Below are 24,976 nucleotides of genomic sequence, written 5' to 3'. Positions count from 1 at the left end.
CTTATTGTGGGCAGTCCCTGGCTAAGTGCAATTTCCTACAGTCACAATGGAAACGACCTCCCATTTTGCAGACGAGGAAACAGCCCAATTGGTGGTGGCGGTGGTGCAGGTCAGGGCCTGTGTTCAGCCACAGGTTCTCACTGTCCAGAGGAGCCTCCAGGATGTGGGCTGCAGGAACATAGTGGACGGCAGACCTTCTGGAAGCAGGAGAGGGTGAGGGATGGTTGCACCCTGGACAGAGGTGAGGTGGGGGGCAGGCCCCAAGGCAATCCTCTGGTCTGGGAGCATCAGGGCGGGAAGGCAGGGATGCTGGTCTCTGCCCACCGTGGGTGCTGGGGGCTTTAAAGGAATGTTGAACACCTGGGTGGCTGAGCTTGTGTTTTGTTTCCAATTCCTTGTTTTTTTGCCATAAGTATTTCTCTTCTCTTCTGTTGGTTTCAAATTGAGACATGTGGAAACTGCTGTTCAAGTCAGGTTCTGATCTCTTGAGTGGAGGACACTACCCAGCTCAGCTGTCTCAATGTTCAGGGCAGTGTTCTCTACACAGTGTGTACAGAAACGGAGGACTGGGTATTTAGGGGCAAAAAAATGAACAAAGGGAACTGCAGCCTTTTAAATCAGCTAATAACCAAAATAAAGTGAGGGAGAGAAAGAAACCACTACGGCACTGCAAGGAGAGCATCACAGCATGAGACTTTCACGTCATCATCACGGAAAGCTGAGAGAGAGGTCTTCCAGCTGTCTAGCTAGAGATGATCCTAAATGCATGCACATGAAATTATGTGTCAGGATGTTCACAGAAACCCAGTTTTTAAAAGAAAAAAACTGGAAGCCAAATGAGAATGAATAAATAATACCATTTACATTAGCACCACAAAATGAAATACTTAAGGTATAAAGTCTTAATAAAAAAAATTTTTTAATTACATGCTTGTATCCTTTGAAGAAAGTTTTTTTCTACCTTTTAGCACTTTTGAGTAATCGTAACATTAAGTCAGAAAGTAAATAACCCTCTAAAATGAAGACACGATGGTGTCAGACTCCCTAAAATAAAATAATTCCATGTGGCTTCATGGCCAAATTTCATCACGGTCAGCAAGCACTGCTAATGCTAATGTGTTTGAAGGCATTATGATGATGCTCTGTATTTTATGAAGACTGAAAACTACCTAAAAACCCAGATTGTGAAAAAAAAAGAAATTCATTATGGGACTTCCCTGGTGGCCCAGTGGTTTAGAATTGTCTGGCAGTGCAGGGGACACAGGTCCAATCCCTGGTCTGGGAAGATCACACATGGGGGACAGCTGAGACCGTGGGCCACAGCTACTGAGCCTACGCTCTCTCAGAGCCTGTGAGCCGCAACTAGGGCGTAGACCCTGCTTGCCACAATTAGAAGAAACCTGGACGCAGCAATGAAGACCCAGTGACACCAAAAGCAGATTTTTAAAAACATAAATATTAATATACCCATAAGGAAATACGGATGCACTGAATATATTTATTGCACAAATGGTTCCTTCAGCCCCATGAGTTACAGCTGGCTCTGTGCCTGCCAGGGACATCTGCTCACCCATGCACTTGTTTGATTCCTGTCCCTGTTCTTGTTCAGCTTTGTAACTTCCCCAGGCCTAGCAGCACATCCTCCCTAGAGAGGATATATGTGCTGAGTGAGCAAAAAGAGTGAAAATCATTCACATACAGAACATGTGAGTAGTGGCTTCAACACCATCTGTTCTAAACAACTTGAACCTTGCAGGAGAATCTGCTGTAGAATGATTTACAAATCATTAATTTTACAGTAAGTATGAAAAGTTGCTTAAAATAATAAAACCAATATACACGATCAATAATTACGAGCTAAGAGTACGTGCTACACCAGAAATAGTTAAGACAGTGGATGCTCTAAATCTGGAAACAAAGACTGAGGCCCAGTTCAGAGAGGAATCATTTAAATATATCAGGGTAGAGAACTAGTGTAACAGAGACTGCCGAGTCCCAACCACTGGACTGCCAGGGAATCCCCTATAATGAACTTGAATGCTAATAAGACTGCTGCCAGGATTCACAAACAAAAAACTCAAGGAAATAAAAAATACTCAGTAAATACATGAGTGCCTATTTACCAGGCATTCTGTCCATTTTGAATTCTATCCCGGAGCTTGGACAATGTATGACTGCTAGTGATTCCCTGCAGTTTTACTTAGAAGAGGTTCCAGTGGAAATGAGAACAGAGACAATACCACTGACACAAGAAAGTGAAAACATCCAAACCTGTTAGAGATGTGGATTGAATCAGTAAAACTTATTCTATACAACCCACTTTGCAGCAGTTACTAAAAGCAACAGTGACAAAAGCTTGGGAGCAGCGCCATCAACCAGGACTTTATTTCACATGAACATCTGAGAGGAGGAATGCAAACATGAGCATGCATAATGAAAGCAGTGCTCGGGGTCACAGTCAAAAGGGATTTAAGACGAGAAAATGAAAACCAGACTAAGGATGTAGTTCGCAGCTCAGTTTGTTTTTATGGCACAATAGAAATGAAAGGCAGTGCCACCCTGAGACTCGGGATTTTTAATAAACTCTGGTTTTTAATAACCTGGAACAGAGCCCTGTAATTAGTTGTAATTTACTGAGATATGGAATCTTGAGCACAATATAATGAAAACAAACCTCAGAGGAAAAATATGAAAAAAAATTACAAGTCATAAAAATATGATTATTGCTGCAAGGAACTTATAGCTATTTATAGAGATTAATCTAGGACTATGTCACATTGATAGAACAGTGAGAAGAGACATTTCTGGCTGATCTGCAGTTGAGTCTGATCTAGTTTCTTCAGGTTCAGTGCCCCTTCCTCTGGGGACATAAATCTCAAAAGGCTGCACATGGCTGAGCCCTATCCAAGACACTAGAGGCCCAAGGTGTCCTGCCAAAACGTTAGCCAGCCAGGTGACCTTTTGAGGCTCAGTTACATACATGTTGGGGTCACCCATCACCCCCAACAATGCTCTATGCAAATTCTACCAAAATGCTTCTAAAACTAGGAAAGACTCATTTCTCACCACCTTTTCAGAAAGCATCCATGGACGCCCCCAGACTGTCTCGGGGTTCATAGTTCTTTTCTTCCAGAAAACAAGACAAAATCGTTTTGGGACCACTAAATTAATAAACCCTGAAAATAATAAACTAGACCAAGACCCACAAGTTTGTTTTCAATAGAACAAATTTAAATGGCAATTTTAAAAACTGAAAAACTTGTCTCCTATCTGTAATTAAGAGTCCTCACTGGAGGTTGACAATTAGGGGTGAGACAACAGGAAACCCGTAGCCCGTCATGGAAGACAACTTGTAAGTCCTAGCACCGATTTAGAATCTAACATTATTTATCAACATATCACAAGACTGTGAGAGCACTGTCAACGTGTGACTATGAAGTCCCTTTCTGAGATAAAAAAGGCAGAAAAGGGCCTCCTGTATAGCCATCACAGCTTAAAGCCCAGCCAGACCCTCACTCCATTTAATCGTGGACCTGAACATTCATGGAACTATTTTACAGTGACCCGAACACTGGAACAGAGCCTGTACAACGGTCTGGCGGCGGAATACCAGAGACCTCACCATCCTCACTCTCTGTACCAACGAAGTCAGTTCCAAGCGATTCTGGGATGTCCATAAGGCTGAGAAGAAAGAGAAAACACAAGACTGATTAAGTCAGCAGTCGCTGGAGCATTAGAAATTAATCTCAAGAAACAGCTAAAAGCACCGTTTTATAAATGGCTGTTTTCACTTACAGCTAAAAAGTCTTTGACCCTAAGCCATAAATGAGGCACTCTGATTTTTTTTTAAGTACCAGCCCTAAATAACACTTCACGTGGCCCTGTGAGTCCCTGATCTGAGACACGCACTGATCCACGGTGGAGGAAGTTTAGAAAATGCTGTTCCTTGCACTCGAGAGCCCCGGCTGGCTAGGACACTGACATTCTGCAGAAGGTGTGGGACCTGCTCTGCTCCATCAGCTTCCCAGAGTCTCTGACCAGAGGAGCCGGCCTCTGTCTGGCAGAATGTTAGTGCCAGGGTGGCCAGGGTGGCCCTGGCCAAGGAGGGACAGTGGCGACATGCCTGCTGAGCCCTTGCTCACTTCCCTGGTGCTTTACTCATCAGCTCCTCCAAAGCACGGGTGATGGCCTTCGCTTCTCTGTGCTCCCCTGAGGTCCTGCACCAGGGGTCACTCAACTACTTGGGGAGACAAAGAAGGAAGGAGGACCAGACGACAGGGAGGGGGTGACCACAGTGCTGAGGGCAGGAGAGGAAGGGACCCAGGTCCCGGTCACCCCGCTCAGCTGGGCACTGCTGTCCGGACAGCTAGGACCCAGTCCCACTGCACCTTCCCCCCTCACCAGCCGCCCCAAACCTCTTCCCAGATTGCTCTTTGTCCCAGACAGGGTCGCCAGGCACCAGCAGACCAGTCGGGACCTCAGTCATCAGGCTGCAGCGGCAGGAGCCAGAGCAAAGTTGCTGCAAGGTCTATTTGAGGCCCAACAGAGGATCGAACAGACCCTGTGTCCAGGCTCCCTACCAGTCAGGAAAGGAAAGGAAACACACGAGAAGAGGAGCAAGGAAGAGTCCAAGGTGCTGGGAAGTGGCCCTGTGCCTGGGGCTATGAACGGGGGACCAGGAGGGCAGGGCCGACTGAGCGGCTCCCTACCTTGGGCCGATAGCCCTGCTTGGCCATCATCTTCGCCTCCTGCTGCAGCAGGGCGGCCGTGAGCTGTTCTTCCCGCCTCGCCTCCTCTTCCTCCTCCTTCTCCTGCTGGTCTGCCTCCCATGCCTGCAGCTGCCGCTCTGCCACCTGGGCACCAAGAGGAAAGTCACCCTGGATGGGCCACGGGCAGGACCCTGCCTCCTATCTCGAGGGACAGCCTGGGGTCCCCTCACTGGAGCATCAGTGCTGAGCACCAGTGCTCTCGTGGGAAGGACACTCATGGACCTGGAGAGGTTATGTGTGTGGTCGTATGTACCTTGTGAAACACTCTGGATGTGGCCACGTGTTTGGAAGATTCTTTTGTGTTAACTATTAGGTACTGAATTGAATAAAAGAGACTTGGGGCCAGAGAGCCAAGTGCTTGCAGAGGCAACCAGGAAAGAGGTGAGGGGCAGGAACAGTAAGCATAGCTTTCCTAGGAGATGGAGGACCCAGAGCCTACAACCAGAAGGGTCAAGGTTCCAGTGGGAAACAAAAATGGATGCTCTGAGCTCCTGATTGTGGGCTTCCTAGACAAAGTCCAGGCCAGGCTGTGGAAGTAAGTCAAGGGCCCCTGAGCCCTGTGCCTTGATGGCACAGCAACCCCAACAGGGCCTGCTGCCCTTGCGCTTGTCCCAGGGCTCAGCCCCACCTGTGCTTCCAGCTCCTGTTTCCTGGCCGATTTCAGTTCCTCACTCTCCTCTTTCTCACGACGAGCTAACTCTCTTGCCTCCTCAAGATCTTGAATAAGTTGCTCTCTGTGTCTCAGGGATTCCTCCTGCGCCCGTCGGTTTTGTTCAATCTTTTCCTGGATCTGTTGTTGTCTTCCTGTCAGAACCTATCCTCAGCAGAAAGTAAGAGGGGAGGTTTTAGTTAGACTTTAACAGATGCCTCAAAAGTGATCCACCAACCGTGGACCACTCTGCAGCTGCAGCTACACAGCCACCAGCCTAATCCTCGGCCTCAGGCCCACATGCACCAGGCAAGCCTGCTGCAGGGTCAGCCCAGACAACTGGCTGTATTTCCCACACGCCCCCATCACACACAAGGTGCACGTGGCCTGTGCGTGTGGAGACAGCCAAGCACCAGCAAGACGGGCAGGCAGGGCTGGAGCTCCGTCCCCACAGACGCACAGCCACAAGACGACGCTCACTCCTTATCAGCGAGTGCCAGAAAAGCAAGAGCCACAAGCCACGCAGGCAGCCAGAGGTAGAGTCGGGGTCATCCCGCCAACCCTGTGGCTGTGAATTCACTGCTCAGAGCAACAGAAACCTGCTGTGCTTGATTCTGGAGGATTCGTCCAGAACACGGTCCAGTCTCGGGAACCACCTGCAGTTCTGGACAGTCAGGCTCTCTGGACAGGACAAGTGGCCACAACAAGGAGGGATGTTTTAATTGGGAGGGAAAAAAGTCAAAAGATGCTGGAGAATATCTGGTATTCCTAAAAGAGCACCAGCTGGGACCCACGTTCCCACAGGTTCTGAAATGTAGCATGCTGGCATGCACAGAATGCAAGATCCATTTTAAACTACTGTAGATGACTTTCAATACATGGAGAATAAAGGCTTTCTTCCCCAAAAGATTTCCTTTGAATTGGGGTGTGTCTTATAACAGACTACTTCTAAATGACAAATGAAACAGTCATGTTCTTTAGTCTGCTTCTGGTGTTGCACCCCAAGAAAAAATTCCTAAATATGAAAAAGGTTTCTGCACCAGGTGTTCATCGCAGTGTTTCTTAAAAGGCTCCAATTAGAAAAAAATGGACCCACAAAAGGAACAGAAAAACAAAGTGTAGTCTACCCACGTGATATATGTCATCACAATGATACTTACAAAGATACATATTAAAATGACAAATAGCTCAGTATAGTAAGTAATACATAGGAAAAATGTTATGCATAGAAACAGAAGCATAGAAGGAAATAAATAGTGGCTGTGGAGATGACGGGTCTAGGTGACTTTTTGGTTTTACTTTTCTGTACTGAAGTTTTTTTCTGGGAAACATATTACTTTTATGATGACATAAAAGACAACAAAATAACCTGAGGGGACTCTGTTCCCTGAGCATTTGGCAGGGTCAACACATGGTCACCAACCCCAGACACCTGCCCGGCCGAGCTGCACCCCTCCCGGGATTACCTCGCTCATCAGCCGGTCTCGAGCACTCCTCTCGCGGGCCCACTCTGCCTCTCTCTTTTCCCACACTTCCTTGGCCTCTTCCCTAGGGAGACACAGAGCGGATGACAGCGGGCTCCTTACCACCGCCAGTGGCAGAAGAGAACCAAAGAACAATCAAGGCTCCAGGGAGCCAGGTAACGCATACTTTCTGCGGGGTCAACCTCCAGGTAAACTTCAGTGGATTACAGGTAACGGTAACTTCACAGAAAATACTACTGTCATAAGTACTTTTTAAATTCTCTTTTTTAACACTCCCTCTCCTTACAAAAAGCACTGGTGATGACATGCCCCTGGGACATTTAAACACAGAAGTGAATGAAACCACTGGGAATGGAGAGGAGGAGGGGCACGCCAGTGCCTGAGCTCTGCTGCCGTGTTCCTGCGGTCACTCTAGCTCACCGTGGTCCAGGCAGGTGAGTGGCCTTGACTGTCTGTGGCCCACCAGCCTGGATGTCAGGTTTAAACAGGAGGAGGACTATAATGCACTTAGCACTGTATCTGGCACACAGTAAGTGCTCAATAAGTGTTAACTGTTATTCCATTACTTCACTCCACCAGATGAAGTTTTAGGATCAAGACTCATTTATATAGGCCTAAGATGCATTCAAAAATGTCTCCATAATTTATAACAATTTCCTTTCAAATTTCTAAGATTTCAGATGAACAGATCCTTACTTTAAACCCCAGGGGTTTCCACCTTACATAACCCGAGGGAAACACCCACAAGCTAGGTCCATTAGCAAAGGTGTGCTCCTCACGAACGATGGACAGAGGAACAAGGACGGGCGTTTCAACAGCAGCAGACGACCCTCATGGTAACCTGCTGACCTGTGGGGACCGCGGCACAAGGGGACCTGAGGATGCCACCTCTCACCTCAGCAGCATCTGCAGCTCCGCCTCCCGCGCCCTCTCCAGCTCCAGCTGCTCCTCAATGACCCGCTTCATCCAGGCCACGTCGGCCAGGGCCTGCTCCCGCCGGGCCTGGTGCACACGCTGGTTCTCGTCCTCCTCCTCTAACAGCGCCTGCAGGATGCGCTTGTCCGCCTCCTTAGAGGACAGACGAGGAAGCACAGTTACCACAAGTAACAGCCTCCCTCCCTGATCACAGGTCTTCTGGGAAGTGATTGCTCAGGGCCACTTTAGAGGCCACCAACGCCCAGGAGCTTTTCTCTGCCCACCATCGGGAGAGACCCTCTGCACCACACGCACATCCTTGCCCTCGGACACACCTGGCAGCCCAGCTTTCTAGAACACAACTTCAAGCAGTTCCACTGCAGAGGATATAAGCTACAGAAATGCTCAAAATGCTTCCTGCAGCTGTTCCATAAGAGGACAGCCACCAGGATGAGCGATCTCTCCTGTCCCATCTCAGCGAGGGAGCCCGTCTAAATACTTGCCAGAAACACTGAACAGCTAGCCAGAAAGGGCAAGCTCAGTTTAAGAACACTGGTCTTGAGGTCTGAGGTGTACTGTTAGGTACTGGGTTGAGCAATGCCACATCAAGTACATTCAAAAACGAAACCAAGAAGCCTCAAACCCACCACTTCCCTGAATGTGTATGGCTCACCCCTGAACAACATGGGTTTGAACTGGGCGAGTCCACTAACCACAGTTTTTTGTCAATAAGGATAGTAATCATATTTTTATTTTATAGATCTTTAATATTTTAATTTTATCTTGGAATATAGTTGATTTACCATATTGTGTTAGTTTCATGTATACAGCCAGGTGATTCAGTTATAATGGAATATATCCATTCCTTTTTAAAATCTTTTCCCATATAGGTAATTACAGAGTACTGAGTGGAGTTCCCTTTACAGATCTTTATATTAACTAAGTGGGGGAGAAGTGTCTGACTAGAGATTACAGTATGCAGACTCAAAAGAACTGGGGTTTGAGTCCTGATTCTATCCAAACTGTCTTAGCTTCCTGCCCTTCAGTGAGTCATTTATCAGTTCCTATCAGTTCCTTTGTTTTTGAGGCAGAAATAACAGTACACAGGTTTTCATTTCCATGGGGGTCAGTGCCCCTAACCCCATGTGGTTCAGGGGTCAACTGTATATCCAGAAAGATGTATACCCAGACACCTCTGGGGAGGGGCAGGGATTGCGAGGGCTGCTGGTCAAGAGGGGATGACCCTTGGTGTTTTCTCATGAGAACGCACCTGTTACTAAGCAACAAAAAACATGTTTTTCAAAATAAAGTACAAGCAACACCAGACTGCCACTTCAGACTTACCAGTTCCTCTTGGATCTGCTGTGTGCGTCTATTGAGCTTCACATTATACTGATGTCTCAGGAAGCGTCTAGAAATGACAAGATATGGGTTGCCTTTAGTGCTTATGATCATAAAGAATTCTGCAGAGGTTAGACTGTTACTTTCTACAGATTGTATCCCTTCTGCTTTCAGGGTTACCAGGGCAAGCCTGAGAAAGTGAGAGGCTCGCTGGCCTGGGATGGGCAGGCGAGGGGTGGGGGCCTTCCCACACGTACCCCAGTTCCGCCTTCTGCCGCAAGGCTGCCATCTGCCTCCTCTCCTCCTCCAGCCTCTCCAGCTCCCAGCGCTGCTTCAACAGATTCTCCTGCTCCTTCTTCAGTTTGGTGGCCTGTGGTTACCGGACAGCAAACCCAGTTAGGCTCGTCATCCCTCATCTCCCTTTCTAACAGACACGATGCAACAAGGGCGGCCTGGCCACCTGGTACCCGGGATCCCCTCCCACTTCCAAGGCACTAAGTCCTTTGGCCCAGCTTACTCAGTCATCCCGGCTGGGTCTTTCCCAACCCCGCCGACAAGAATGAAACCCTGCCCCACATGACCCTGCACTGCCCACGCTTACTGCAACTTAACCTCTGTCTCCCCAACCTGACACAGCCCCTAGCTGTATTCCCAGCAGCCAGTCTAGTGCTCAGGCACAAAGGACCCAGTTCTCGAATCACTGAGGCCTGGGGGAGGAGGGCTGCTCCCCTCAGAGTTGCTGGGCACAGGATTCTTGGAACAGCCTCCTGGACCAAAGATCCTCATGGTTTGTCCCAAGACCCCAAAACTACTAGCCAGGGAGAACTGTGGGCTGGCTCATCAGACTAAGTCAGGTCTACCAAGCACACACTGAACTCCGGGTTCTCAGAGGCCCTCAGACAGCAGGCCTCTAGCCACATCTGCGGGGACAGGTGTGATCCCCTGAGGGTTAGCGTTCAAGAATCCAGCACACAGCGTGAGTGTGGAAGAACCACTGGTGAGACCGCACGTCAGGAGAAACCAGCTTGGCTCCCCTTCTTAGAACCACCTCCCGGATGCCATCTCCGTATGGAGCAGCTTCTAAAATGCCTGTTTCCTCACAATGAGAGGCTGCGAGTGAGGAGGCCCTGGTGGCCGGGGCACGCCCTCACCTCCATCTCCTTCGCCTTCAGCTCCTCCATCTGCTGGCGCAGCACCTCTGCCTGCAGCTTACTCTCCAGCTGCCTCCTCTCCTCTTCCGCTTTCATCCGTTCCAGCGCTTCCCGGCGGGCCGTTTCATACTCATTTTCAAATCGTTTTTCCTTTTCCTCTTCAGCGGCTTCTTGCTGCATGGAGCCAAAGGAACGTGGGGGTCAGTGTCTGTAACACGGAGCCAGCGAAGACCTCACCACTGGTCATCAGGCCACAGGGCCCGTTCTTCACTCTGACACATCTACACCTGAGCAGGCTATGCACTTATCGGCCGTGAGGCCTGGGCTCAGCTCTCACGGTGGGAACCATGGGCGTGGTGCTGCTCTCAGAGACGAGGCTGGGAGCACAGTGCCCAGCACAGAGGAGGGGCTCAGGACACCGGGTTCCTTCCCTTTCACAAGTCCACAAAGCACTTTCCAAAATGAACCCAGAGGCAAAGCGATGGGGCCACGAAGTGTGGACTTCCATCACCAGAGGTGCTGCTGTCAACCCAGGTTGAGAGTTTATGATGTAAATTATGTCCAAAGAGGGTACTGGCAACAGAACAACCTTTAAGGATGCGTACTGCATCTACCATCGCCCAGCCCTGGACACCTGGTCTTATTCTGCCCCGAGAGTGATCACCTGGGATTCTTTTCTGTGCAAGAGCAACAAACACTCCGTTTTAACAGGTGTTAAGTAAACTGAGCAAAGGTCTATTCCTGGCCTGGAGTCATTGAGATGGAAAAGAAACAAATTCAAAGACTTGGAGAGAGTCTCCCAACACATAGCACACCTGTTTTTTTTCCTCTTTCTGCGTTTCCCAAGCATTTATCACATGCCTCTTGTGAAGGTCCGATTCGATCTGAGGATGAGAAGGCAAAAAATATAAACTTCCTCAGTGGTTCACAGGATGGATGTTCACTGCTGAGCCCTGTACCGTGGCCTGGAATGTGACCAGGTGTCTTACAAGGAAGTGCATGGTGACCCCAACATACATAGTCTAAATGCAAGTCAGTAAGAAAACCAAAGGACCAGGCAATTCTAAGCCATCTCAAGAACTGGAACAAAGTATCAAAAACTTTTCTCCCAGTCCCCTTGGAGCTGAGCTGACACTGAAATGGAAATCCAATCTCAAAGGCTACTGTGGTGGGTCTAAACCCTGTGAGGCCCCAGGGCAGCAAGACCTGGGTGAGGAGCAGACTCAACTTTTTGCCTGGCTCCCCAAACCTCCCTCTGCAAAGGAGCAGCTGTGAAAACACACACCACCTGTATCGATGGATGCAACAAATTTGGGATTATTAATAAGAGATCTGGGTTTAAAGAATCTTTTGGATCAGAAAATGAATCGTAACAATGTCCAAAGGCTTTTGTTTGGAAAATTGTTTATACAAATTTTAAATTTTTCTCAACTTACAAACATAAACATTTGCAACTAACTTGAATGTTCTGAATAAACAACTGAGTACCTGACTTTGGAGGATCCACTGAAATCTACAAGTGGCCGAGGAGAGGTTTAGTGGTAACCACATGGCATACCAGAGCAGCCAGATACTCTATTATGACTGGCAACTTCTAAATATAGTTACGTGCACATAAATTAACACCACCAAATAAGTTGCTCAGAGGGTAAAGAATCTGCCTGCCAATGCAGGACACCCAGGTATGATCCTTGGATCAGGAAGACCCTCCTGGAGAAGGGAATGGCAACCCACTTCAGTATTCTTGCTGGGAAATCCCACAGACAGAGGAACCTGATGGGCTACAGTCCACGGGGTCGCAAAGAGTCGGACACGACTTAGAGACTAAATACAAATGTATACACAAATTGTAAACTGAACTAAATTAATGATTTCTGTCACGGGATTCTCTCCCTGTAGACCAATCTCTGCTGAATGATGTCACCCCAGCCACAGTGCACCCTTCTCTCCTTGCCCCAAAGTCTTGTGGATCTGTCCCCTTTCTCCTGCCACTCCAGTTCTGACCATCATTCACCTGGGCTGCAGCCGCAACCCCTCAATTGACATCACCCCTTCCCACCCCCTCGACACTGCTGCTGCTCCCCAAAATGCAGCCAGGGACCCAGTGCACCTCTGCTGAGAATCTCGCAGGAGCTCCCAGGTGACTCCAGGGGAAGGCCACCCAAGGCTGTCCCAGGTGGCCCCATCTGCCTACCCAGCCTCCACTGTTGGGTTTCCCCCTTCCTATCAGATGTCCCAACCTCTTGCAGCCTCTTGTAGATGTTAAATAACCAAATGAACCAGATCTTCTGTGTGGAGCCTCTTTCCAAAGCAGCTGGAGTGATGTCTTTTTCATCCCAGCACAAGATGCAAATTTAAAAACAAGGCGAGCAACGTGATTTCATCTACTTAGGCAAACCAATGGGAGGATCTCTTTGGTGTTCACCTCTCGAAGTTTGGGGTTGTTCTTTTTCCAGTGTTCATACAAAAGTCGTTCAGCAATCTGCCAAGAAAACACAAAGAGGGGAGACTGACGTCGCTTTTGCAATCCATCCACGTTTCAGGTAACCCACAGTGAAGTCAGCTGAGCCTAAGAGCTCTTCCACAGGCAGCCAGCACCACTCCTGCCCTTCAGACCTCCCTCGGGCCTCAGGAACTGTCTGGCTCTCAACAGACACAATCAGGTGCTGACGAATGATTCATTTTTTTGGCTACGCCAATCTTAGTTCGCGATCAGGGATTGAACCTGGGCACTCAGCAGTGAGTGTGGAGCCCTAAACCACTGGACCACCAGGGAGTTCCCACAAGTGACTCTTATAATGGTGATAAAAGGGGGCCAAAATCTGATGCTACAGATGGGTCCTAGATGCTAAAGATCTACTTCAAAATATACAGCAGGCTTAAAAACAGAGCTTGGAGACCACCACTACACATGACTACTTTGGAAGTTAAGTTAAAATACACCAGTCCCAGCCTTTCATGGGACCAGAGAACTAGAATAAAGAAAAAGGACTCAGATATAATGATTTAAGGAGCCCAAGAGACTAAAGATGACTCCTGGAAAATACACACGAAGAACGACTCAGAGTCAGCACTTTTCCCAGCTGGCTCTGCAGTGAACTGCCATCTCATAGCCCCTGAGGGGGACACCTCATGGCCTCACTGACAGGCTGGGGACTTGGGCTTCACAGCCTCCTAAAGAGCTACGCAAAGTTACCAGCTTCCTTTGCTCCTCTCGGGCTGCCTTCAGGTTCCCGTGCTGCTCCCGGATTCTCCCTTCCCTCAAGTTCATGCTCAGCCTCAGCTCCTCCAGTTGCCTGGCCAGCAAGTCCTGCTCCTCCACCAGAAGCTGCCTGAGTCTCTGCCGTCGGGCCTCCAGACGTTTCCTGCCCTCCTCCTTCATCTTCTCCCGCTGGTAGGCATGCATGCTGGGCGAGAGGGGCCACCATCAGCCAGGAGTGCTTCCAGCTGCACGGGGGCTGCATGGCTGGCTGTGTGGGTGACAGAGGCTAAGGCACACAGAACGTGGTGACCTGGGAAGGTGTCCTCCAGCCAAAGTGAACAGACCAGGTAATAGAACCACTATGCACAACAGAATCTTGTTCTTGAAAGAAAATGTATGAGAGGCATATATATGCACATGCTAATATTATCTGAGTAGTTACCATGTACTACATAACCTGGATGGTTTTTATAGTAGTCATGACATAAATCCTATAAAGTAGGTTCTGTTTGAGCCCTACTTCACTGATGAGGAAACTGAGGCTCATTCATACAGCAAGTGACACAGTCAGAATTGCTATCTAGATCTGTCCGACTCCAAAGCCCATAGTCAGAATTGCTATCTAGGTCTGTCTGACTCCAAAGCCCATGCTTTTAACTTCCGTCGTTTCGTATGTATCTCTCTCTATAAAAATGGTTGTATGCTTGTATCTATATTTACACACAAACACAGATGAAGAAATGTACAGGAGGCTATGGACCAGACAGTTCACGGTGGTTCTCTCCTGGGGAAATGGGGCTACCAGGGGACTTCCGGATTCTACATACATGTCTCATCATCTTATCTTCTTCAGTCAAATGTGTTACTTCACTGATAACCTTTTTTTCCGTTTCCAGTTGGAAAGACATCACCATGCGAGTATCCATGGAAATCATCACATTTCCATGAGAGTATCCATGCCGGCCAGCCACCCTCCCCCAGGTCCTTGAGTCAGTCACATCTCCTGGCAGCAGGAGGCCCTCCAGCCCTAAGGGAAGGTGCTCACCGCACAGTTACCTCCGCTGGTAGGAGGCCCTGGAGCTCCACTCTGCCTGTTTGGAGCTGCAGATGTCGGACACCTGGAAGTAGCGGCTGTTCTGGTCCCACTGCTGCCGAAGATGTGCCTCCTGCTCCCGGCGGCGCTGTCGGGCAGCCTGCTGATCTGGGAGTCGCCGGCTGCACCAGGAGGAGGGCAGCGTGGGGAGTGCCATCTGAGGAGAACATGTTCTTAGCGGCACTAAGAACAGGAGCCTGCTGCAGCCCCTCATCCCTTTGAGGCCCGGTCCTCACCCCTGGGCTGCACACTGGAATCGCCTGGGCCCTAAGGCAGACCAATTAAGTAAAAAAAAATCTCAGTGCAGGCTCCCAGGCATCAGCATTTTAAAAATGACTTGCTACCAGGACCGCAAATCATCTAGCTGAAGAAGCCTGGACTGCACCCAGCTGTGAGCCTGACATCATTAAGGGCAGTGCAGAGGCAGGGAGCCAGTCCTGACGACACTGGACTAGACACTGGACTAGCACACGGGGGGTTTCTGTGCTCTGCCTAAGGTAACAGAGAGGATAACTGAAGGCATATGGATGTGGGCCAAGCCCTTGACTTATATGACCTTTTTCATTGTTACTATCGCCCTGTTTTTTTGGCAGCTGAGGAAACAAGTTCAAAGAGGTAAAATGACTTGCTGAAGATCACAAAGCAAGGAAGCAGAGGAAATTTAAACAAGAGCTGGGAGTCTAATTCATGTTAGGCTGGGATGAGGCCCAAGCTCTGTAAACTGCAAGACAGTACCTGTTGGGACCAACATGCCCTGGCTGTGAGGTGAAATCAAAGTCGCTTGCTGAAATGAAACTCGTGTCCCACTCTTTGCAACCCCATGGATGTAGCCCACCAGGCTCCTCTGTCCATGGTATTCTCCAGGCAAGGATACTGGAGTGGGTTGCCATCTCCAGGTGTCACACCTGGTAATGTTCTGGATGAGCATGGAGGGAGATCCCTCCTCCTACAGATGGGGAAACTACTACCCAGAGGGAAGAATCAATTTGCACGGGTCAAGGGGGCGATCTGGGGACACGGCCGGAGACTCGAAAGCAGAACCAGTCTCTCCGACACCTCCCCTCAACCACTCCCGGTCCAAAAGCTGCCCCAGGTGCAGGGTCTACACAGTGCCTGGCTGTGACAGTGCTCAAGGAGCTTCTGGCAAATAAACAAACTCAGAGTCCTCCGAACCGGGAGGAAAATCATCTGCGTTTATGAATCAAGCTTAGCCTGAGGCTGCCAGGTCAAGATCTGTCTTCAGACTGTGGCAGGCCTGACAAACATTTTTCTTTGCCCCATAGGCCGCCTGCGGATAAATCTTTGCACGAGGATTGAGGAAAGTGAAGATTCCGGCCCCAGATGAACCATCAACAAGCTGGGAGGCTCTCTGAACAAGTCGCATCCCTCTCTCAGCCACATACAACAAAAACGGTTATAGAAGAAAGGGTCGGACCGAGGCCGCGCGGGGAGCCGAGTGAGGACTGGAAGCCGAAGCCCCGGGCGCCCGCGATCGCGTCCCGGAACGGCGGGCGCGCTTCCCGCCGCGCGGAGCCAACTGCCGCAGAGCTCTGAGGGTTCCGACCCCAACGCCGGCCCCCGACCGAGCCTAAACCCCCGACTCACGTTTCTCTGCGCGCCGGAGTTTCCCAAGACTGCCCCGGCCCAAGGTCCCGCAAGCCCCAACTATTCCCTGCCGGCCCACGGCGACCCTCTCGGACAGCGCTGCACTTACGCCGGCCTTTTCCCCGCTCGTTGCCGAGGCAACGGGCCGGCGATGGAGCGCCGCGAGGGCCAAGCCTCCTGCATCGCGATTACTCGGCGTGCATAGAGAGAAAAGAAGTCTGTGTTTTTCTGTGGTGCCCCCTCGTGGTGGGCGGGAGCTCAATCGCGGACATCGCTCGTCTAAGGAAAAGAATCCATTCACTACACCAAATTCAGGATGGTGGCTACCTGAGGGAGGCAGGTAAGCGTCGGGGAAAATCAGAGGGGTATAATAGGGAAGAGAATTATAAGCCAGTCGCCCTCAAACTTGGGTTCCCAAGAGAATCATCTGGAGAGTTCTGAAAAATCCAGATGCCCAAACCGGACTCCAGACAAACCCCATGGAGCACTCCGAGGGAATCAGTGGCTGTCTAAGCCCCCCAGGTGTGTTCAACGTGCCGCCAGCTCGAAGAACCGCTGGTGTAAGTAGGTTCGAGCTATTGGCAACTTTCTATTGTCTTAGGATGGTGGTGGGTTCAAGGGTGTTCCTTCTGTTAGTATGTTTTGTAACTCACATGCTACGTGTATCATTTTATGTACCAACTATTCTCTTAAAAAATAAAATTAAAAGATTGGAAATTCCCCGGCAGTCCAGTGGTTAAGACTCCCCGCTGTCACTGCCGAGAGCCTGGGTTCAATCCCAGGCTGGGGATTCAACCAGGAACTGGGTTCAATCCCAGTTCCCCAATCCCTGTCACTGCCGAGAGCCTGGGTTCAATCCCAGCTGGGGATTCAACCCAGGAACTGGGTTCAATCCCAGTTCCCCAATCCCTGGTTGGGGAACTAAGATCCCACAAGCTCTGCAGTGTGACAAAAATAAATGAAAAAATAAATGAAGAACAAAAGTATTAACTCTTTTACTCATGCTCTTTTCATTTTCCCACTTTTGTCTTCATTTATTCTTCCCTTCACCCTTTCCTCCTTTTTATTTTTTATTTTATTTATTTGGCTGCCTGGTGTCTTAGTCGCCGGCACTCCCATTTTCTAGTTGTAGCTTGTAGGCTTAGTTGCTCTGCCACATGTAGGAACCTAGTTCCCCAACCAGGGATCAAACTTGGGTCCTCTGCATTGCAAGATGGACACTTAACCACCAGACCACCAGGGAAGCCCCCCCACCCCTGCTCCACTTCCTTCTTTTATTCACTTCTCTGTTTTTCCTGGATGAAGTATAATGTCTGGTTGAGCAGAGTGACCCCTGTTGCAGCGTCCACCACAACAGTCGTGTGGTCTTGGACAGGTCACTTCATCACTCTGAGCCTCCGTGTCCTCATCCGTGAAATAAGAATGTTCAAGTAATTGAAAAAGGAGCCTATTATTACCGGGAAGGCTGTGACACCTCCGTAGCCTATGCAAGTCACCCTAAACCTAGGCCAGAGCCGCCCACACAGCAAAAGAGCCTGATTAATAAATAGTTGTTGATGGGCCTCTTTGAGTGTGATAGGAACTTCAGAAATGTGTGAATTGTGCTGTGGGAGATGAGCCTTCAGGTCCTGGTTTTGCACCTCTTGGCAAGGGCCTTCCACTCTCTGGGCTTTAGTTGCCTCATCTGTATAATGGCCTTAAAGGACCAAACAAGCTCAACTACTGGGATCAAGGGCCTAGGGCTTAACTGACCTTGTCCTGGAAGCCTGAGGCCCCAGGCCATAGCCTCTGGCCTTTCTTCTGGGACAGGAGAAGCTTGTAGGTTGTGGAATTTGTCTGAGGAACCACAGCTTGTAGGTGGTAAGCCCAGCCTTGAACCCAGCTCTGTCTGATTCCAGGGCCTGGACTTGCTCTGCCGCTCCACAAGGTTAGGGATCATTACCTTCCCTGCTATGGTTCTAGCGCCCAGCACAGCGTAGTCATTTAACAAATATTCATCGAGAATGAATGAGTAGATTCCCCCCAACTTTGAGCCCCTAATTTTCCTCCAAGAGAAAAAGGGAAAGATGGTGTTGAAAGAAAGCAAAAAGAAAAACAAAAAGGAACTAACATTGTTTGAATACCTACCATGTGCCAAATGCTTTCAGATGTATTTTCTTGTGTAAGCTTCCCTCCAGCAGGTGAGGTTCCTGCCCTCGTTCTGCAGATAAGGAAACTGAGACTCTGAGAGGTCAAGCAAATCTCTTGCCGGCACCATGAGAGCCAGGATTTACATCCAACTTCCAGAGCTTGTGAACCTCTTTTCAGTCTGCTTTTCCAGAACTGTGTGGTTTACAGATATAACTCTTAAAAGAGGCCAGTAGATGTGGACCAGTTTAGCCATATAAAGTGCTCAGGAATATTAAATATTTTGTGACAGGTTGATGACTATGGCCCACAGAGGGGTAACCCTGGCAGGTAGCCATCAAGATGGACACCGCATGCACAGGCCCTGGGCCAGTGCACTGTTTCTTGGTGCTGTTCTTGGGCTTGTTTGGAGGTATTCTGGCAAGAGATGAGAAAACAGGAATGGGAGTGGCATGGTAACACCGGAGCGGCTTCCCTATTAGCTGAACGGGGACCATGCTGGGGACCATGCTGGAGGCCATGCAATGCCCTTACATAAACAGCAGGTGGCGCTGCCGAGGCACATTTATCTAGGCTGGGTTTTCACAGCGTTTCACCAACCACCCTGGGTTCTCTCTTCATACCTAAGCTGGCCTCCCCGCCCTCCCTGAAGACAAGGATGTCTTGTAGATAGGGAAGCTCAAAGACTCTGGGGCTACAAGGCTGCCTCTCGGAAGTCCGGTTTTGTGTTTTAATAACAATAACAACAGGAATAATAATAGAGGTAGGTATTATCCATGAGAAAAAGGTGTAAAAGGACTTTTTCATCCGAAACAGTGGTTGTCAATAGGGGCCAGGATTAGGGGTGATTTTAATTTTTCTCTCTGGGTTTTTAATTTTACATTGGTCACTGTTATTTGTGTAATTTTATTAAAAATAAAGCATTGGGCGACTTGCCTGGAAGTCTGGTGGTGAAGACTTCGCCTACCAGCGCAGAGGATACTAGTTTGATCCCTGGTAGGGAAGCTAAGATTTCACATGCCTCTCAGCCAAAAATCCAGAACCAAAACAATAGAAGCAATATTGTAACACATTCAATAAAGACTTTAAAAATGGTCCACCTCAGAAAAAAAAAAATCTTAAAAAATCAAAACTTTGGTTGGTTGATCATAACATATTGCACTTCCCCCATGCTTTACACTTAAGAGGTGCTTTCCATGCATGAGTCGTCCAACCCTGACATTCTGAATTGCTAGGAGAGCTTTCTGATAAATCCAGATGCTTGATCCCCGAGACAGAGATTCTGATTGCATTGGTCAGGACCGGGGCCTGGACATCTGATATTTTTTTAAACTTTTAATTTCAGAATAGATTTAGATTTACAGAAAGTTTCCAAAGCAAGAACAGAGAGTTTCCTTATATTTCACACCAATTTCCCCTGTAATTATTAATAACATCTTATGAACATTTCATACACCCAAAGGACAGACATATGACATGGGTTTGGGGGTAAAATACACATAAAAGAGACAAAAATGACCACTTTAACCATTTTTAAGTGTCCAGTGATATTAAGTATATTCACAATGTACAACCATCTCAAAGTAGGATTTTTAAATTTACTTTGAATTTTTTTCAATTTTTTTTTTTCTGTTTCAACTATTTAATGTAAAAAATCAGGTCATGGGAATACAAATCATCATTATCATTATCACTCTGCAGCTCAGACATCACACTGTGGGTATGTTTCCATAGCCAGGGTGTCACTGGCAAGAGAAAGCGCGAGAAAACAAAATAACTATTCAAACACTCCTTTCCCCGGGCAGGTTGGCAGTCAGCTGCATCCCACGTGCACAGAGAGAATTCCGAAAGAATGCCGCTCGGTGGCAGTGAGGCAGGGGCCTGGATTAGTGTGGTTGCTTGAACTCTGCTGTTTCATCACTCGGGCTGGTTCCCTTCCCACGGCGGAATTTCTAAAGACAGGCGCCACCACGAGCACACAGCGCCCTTTCTGGAAAACAGGTGATGTGTGCATCTCTTGCTTTTAGAATCAAAGTGTAATTCTTGGACCATGCGAACCACTGGGGAAGGGATGTCAGGGGTTCTCCCCCTGCTCCCTTGGGGGAGGTGAAGCCCAAGAAGACTTGTCTCTTGACAAGTCCCCCTGCTGGATCTGACGTCACCAGAGCTGGAGAACCACCTGGCCCTGCGAGGCGGGGCTCACCCATCCAAATCCCTTCCTCTCTAGGGGAACCAAGGCCCAGAGATGGGGAGGTCGTACCCAGATGAGATCAGCGGCAGAGCCAGTGTCTCTAGTGAGAGCCGCTGGCGGCGTTAGTGCATGGAGGCAGCAAAGAAGAGGAGACTCGGTTGGCACCTGCTTGACACTTAGTGTCTCTAGGAATTATGGGTTATCACAACTCCATTTTTCAGATGGGGAAACATACAGCATGGCTGGCCGTATGATGTGTGCCAGGTCCCCACCCCAAAGCTTACACTGGTTCCATCCTGCTGAGCCATCATCAGATCTGGGCACAGTCCACAGAGATGGGGCATGGAGCCAGCCCTGTGTTTTCCATGCCTTTCCCAGACATGGGCACCCACTAGCCATCCCCGGATGGCAGAGAGCCTCCCGTTCCTAACTACAAGGTGACTGGTGGCTGGTGTCGGGGCAGCTCCCTTTTCTGCTTGAACTTGAGCCCTCCCTGGCTCCCCATGTCCCTCCACGTGAAGCCACACTGTGAGCAAGCCACTGAGCCTGGCACGGTCTGGGCCCTGGCCGACGTTGCCCGGCACGCTAGCCATCTTTTTGTTTGAGTCTCACGGCACTATTTCTGCTGTGCTGCTCCCCCTGCCTAGAAGGCTCTTTCCCATTCTGACTCTCTCATCCTTCAGGTCTTGGTGTAAACGCCCCTTCCTGTGAGAGGTCCTCCCCACAACCCCTCTAACCCGGTCAGGTCACCTAGCCTCAGAACACATTGGATTTTTCCTCCATACATTCCAGTGCTCAATAAATGATTTTAAAGAGTAACATCCTGCCTGCAGTGGACTGCAAAGTTCATGAGAGCCAGGGACCTGGCTGTCTGGATGCTGGTGTGTGTCCCAGCCTCTGCTGTGTTGCTTGGTATACAGTGGGTACTTAATAAATACCTTGAGAGTGGGTGAATGAAACTGTGGCCCGTGGGGTGCTACATCCTCATAGTCAGGAGTGTGGGGACATGGGCTGGAGGGCCACACCTCTGCCGGAGAGGTTTGCCACACAACCTGGGCAGTGTGCAGGACCGGTTTCTAAAAAATCAGTGCGATCTATGTTGAGCAAGCACCTGGGATGTTCCCAGATTCTTCGGATGAGTTTCAGGAGCCTTCTTCCTGTCCCCTGAGCTGCACCTCCACTCCACCCTTTTTGGCACAGTGAGGAACTCACATTACTGGCCTGGGTCCTGCAGCCAAGCCAGCTACCTGGGGCAGCAAGAGTGAGGGGCACACCCCCGGAGCCACTAGTGGGACCAGAAGGCAGAAGGGGCTTTTTTTTTTTAATGGCTTCAGGTTAGTTCATTTATTTTATTGTTTAAAGTTTTATTGGAGTGTTGTTGATTTACAGTGTCATGTTAGTTCCAAGTGTACAGCAGAGCGAACCAGTTATATGTATACATATACTCACTCTTCTTTTAGATTCTATTCCCACATAGGCCATTACAGAGTATGGAAGAGAGTTCCCTGTGCTATACAGTAGGTTCTTTGTTTTATTTATTTATTTGGCAGCATCAGGTCTTAGTCACATCTTCGTTGCCTCACGTGGGACCTTTCATTGCCGCACATGGACTCTAAGTTGTGGCTCATGGGCTCTGTAGTTGTGGCGTGTGGGCTTAGTTGTTCCAAGGCACGTGGGATCTTAGTTCCCTGACCAGGGATTGAACTCACATCCCCTGCATTGCAAGGCAGATTCTCAACCACGAGACCACCAGGGAAGTCTCAATAGGTTCTTAATAGTTATCTGTTTTCTGTGTGTAGGAGTGTGCACATGTCAATCCCAGCCTTCTGACTTGTCCCTCTCCCCCTAGAAAGGGCTTTTGAAATACTTGTTCCAGACCCATCTGCTCTGTGGGGAAACTGAGACACACAGAGGGAAATAGAGTCTAGAAACCTGTCAACAACAGAGTCAGGACCGGATCCAGGAGACCCCCGAGAGGTGGACCTGGCTGCTTTCACTCTGCTCCCACCCAGAAGTACTGAGAGCTGGGCAAGGCATTTCTAGAATCATCAACAGTCTCACCTGCAGCACCCCCAAGTGACTTAGGCTAAGCGCCAGCCTGTGTCCCAGGTGATTCCTTAAATCCTTAGGTGCCATCTCCTTGAATCTTCCCACTATGTTGAAGGAGGGGCTCTTAGGATACCCATGTTACAGATGTGGAAACTGAGACTCAGAGAGGTTCTTTGCCCAGGGTCACACAGCTAGAAGTGGTAGAGCTACCAGTAGCAATGGTAGTTTGTTGTGACACTGTTTTAGGTCAGTGACCTGATTGGGTTCCCTCACAGCATTTTTTCCCCAAGGCTGCCCCATGGGTAGAAAATGAAGCAGAATTTCTCCCTTTACTCTGTGCTGTTTAAATGCCCAAAATACTATTTTCATGCAGCAACTGAAACAAAAAATGTTCAAATATTTAGCTGTTGTCTGTGGCACTGTTTTCCTGGGATGGCAGCAAGCGGGCCTGCTGGCGAGCGTTGCCTTTGCGTTAATTAGGGAGAAGCGGCAGACGGGCTCCGCGAAACTGCAAGGCGGGTTGGCATGGCGGCTCTTCACACCCAGAGGAGTTGGCTCAACAAAGCCAATTTGGCACGTTTAATCCTGCTGAAAACCTGGCAGTTGGGGAAGTGACATCACTGGAATCAATTACCCCCAGAATTGCCAGTCCTGGGTAGAAATAACTCAAGAAATCGATTCGTAATAACCACACCATTCATCGAGGGCTGCCTGCCTGCCAGGGCACCCCCCACCCCTCACCCCTGCCGCCAGGTTTCCATTAACCTGTTAAACCCCACATCAGCCCTGAGAGGCCATTACCATGATTACTATCCTCATTTTACAGGTGCGATAAACTGAGGCTTAGAGAGGGGAAGTGTGGCCAGCTGAGGAACGGCCCTCAGAAAGATCAGGTGCTATCCCCGGAGCCTGTCAGTGTGACCTGATTTGGAAAAGGGGTCTTTGCGGATGTGATTAAGGGTTGAGATGGAGAAATCATCTTGGATTATCTGATGAACCCTAAATGCCATCACAAGTGCCCTCCTTATAAGAGAGAAACAGGGGACTTCCCTAGGGGTGCAGTGGTTAGGACTCTTGTGTTTCCACTGCAGGGGGCACAGGTTCGATCCCTGGTCTGGGAAGAGCCCACAAACTGCATCGTGCAGCCAAAAAAAAGAAAAGGAAGAAGAGACGGAGAGAGACTTCATGTACACAGAGGAGAAGACCATGTGAAGACGGAGGCAGAGGCCAGGGTTATGCAGCCGCAGTCTGGGACATCTGGAGCCATCAGAAGCCAGAAGAGACAAGGGACAAATTCTCCTCTAGGGCCCTCCCAGCATGTGCAGCACTGCTGACACCTTGACTTTGGCCCGGAGATACAGATTTCAGACTTCTGGCCTCCAGACTGGGAGAATAAATTTCAGTTGTTTGAAACTGGCAAGTTTGTGGTCATTTGTTACAGCAGCCACTGGAAACTTATACAGAAGTATGGCCCATGGCCATACAGCTATGAAGTGGCTCAAAACATAGTAAGTGCTCAATAAACGTTGGTGTGGTTGTTTGGTCACTACGTCGTGTCCGACTCTTTTGCGACCTCATGGACTATAAACTGCCAGGCTCCTCTTTCCGGGATTTCCACTCCCTTCTCCAGGGGATCTTCCTGACCTGAGGATCAAAGCCACATCTCCTGCATTGACAAGCAGATTCTTTACTGCTGAGCCACCAGGGAAGCCCTCAATAAATGTCATCTGTTACTATTATTATGACCATATTATGACCAAATCAGCCTTGGGAAGCTGATTTCCAGGGTGAAATGTCCAAAAGAACATGACCTTGGTCTTCTTTATCCATCCCAACAAACACTGTTGAGAAGGGACCGTCTGAGTCACCCAGATTTGACAATTTGGTTTGGAAAGAAGCTATTAACACAGGTGGAGTCGGTTCAGGAAAACGATGAAACTTGGTAGGATGAACACCTCACTCCCACTGAGTCAATGCCTAGCACTAGAATTAACTCCACTGGCCAAGCTGGTCCTGCAAATCAATTTGAGAGCAGGTTCGTAGCTGATGGAGCAAGTGTGATGGCCCAACAGTTCAAAAAGATGAGGTGGCTCCTCTGTGTCTGGAAGTATCTCCCACACAAAACCTTATTTATTGTTGACTCCATCCTCTGTCCTCTTTGTTTCAGAGTAATACCCAATACATATGTACTGAATGTGTGACGTTTGCCCCACTATAGTAAGCTACAGTGGGGGTTGATGGTCCATAGCTGATGGCCCCAGCTGCTAACGTTCATGTGGCTCCTCCCCGCGCTTCCCATCCCCTCTTCTCCCTCCCCTTCCCGCCCATGCCCTTCCCTTCCATCATGCTAAGTTGTGTCAGACTCATTGTGACCCCATCAACTGTAGCCGCCAGGCTCCT

At 49.1% G+C, this 24,976-nt stretch overlaps 1 protein-coding gene and 1 long non-coding RNA gene across 4 annotated transcripts; one reads left to right on the top strand and one right to left on the bottom strand.

Moving 5' to 3' along the window:
* Positions 1-907: 907 nt before the first annotated feature.
* On the bottom strand, positions 908-16,346 carry TCHP (trichoplein keratin filament binding). Of its 2 annotated transcripts, XM_070386005.1 has the most exons (14): positions 16,210-16,342; positions 14,841-14,871; positions 14,568-14,761; positions 13,506-13,716; positions 12,735-12,791; positions 11,125-11,193; positions 10,310-10,483; positions 9,416-9,528; positions 9,162-9,228; positions 7,798-7,970; positions 6,885-6,966; positions 5,398-5,583; positions 4,710-4,853; positions 908-3,681 (listed from the first exon to the last, which is right to left on the bottom strand). In XM_070386005.1, the coding sequence occupies exons 3-14, from the start codon at positions 14,759-14,761 to the stop codon at positions 3,649-3,651; spliced, it is 1,503 nt and encodes a 500-aa protein (XP_070242106.1). In that variant the 5' UTR covers positions 14,841-14,871; positions 16,210-16,342; the 3' UTR covers positions 908-3,648. The 2 variants fall into 2 exon arrangements, with proteins under 2 accessions (XP_070242106.1, XP_005891557.1); XM_005891495.3 differs by lacking the exon at positions 14,841-14,871 and having other exon boundaries at positions 909-3,681; positions 16,210-16,346.
* Positions 16,347-16,460: 114 nt separating this feature from the next.
* LOC138991431 (uncharacterized) lies at positions 16,461-23,986 on the top strand. Of its 2 annotated transcripts, none has more exons than XR_011467376.1 (3): positions 16,461-16,549; positions 20,142-20,337; positions 23,668-23,986. It is a non-coding gene; the product is annotated as an uncharacterized lncRNA (long non-coding RNA). The 2 variants fall into 2 exon arrangements; XR_011467375.1 differs by lacking the exon at positions 23,668-23,986 and adding an exon at positions 20,564-21,945.
* Positions 23,987-24,976: the final 990 nt, after the last annotated feature.

The sequence above is a fragment of the Bos mutus genome, chromosome 17, assembly GCF_027580195.1.
Source record: "Bos mutus isolate GX-2022 chromosome 17, NWIPB_WYAK_1.1, whole genome shotgun sequence".
In the NCBI taxonomy this organism is placed as follows: domain Eukaryota; kingdom Metazoa; phylum Chordata; class Mammalia; order Artiodactyla; family Bovidae; genus Bos; species Bos mutus.
This window is presented reverse-complemented; position numbering and strand designations above follow the sequence as displayed.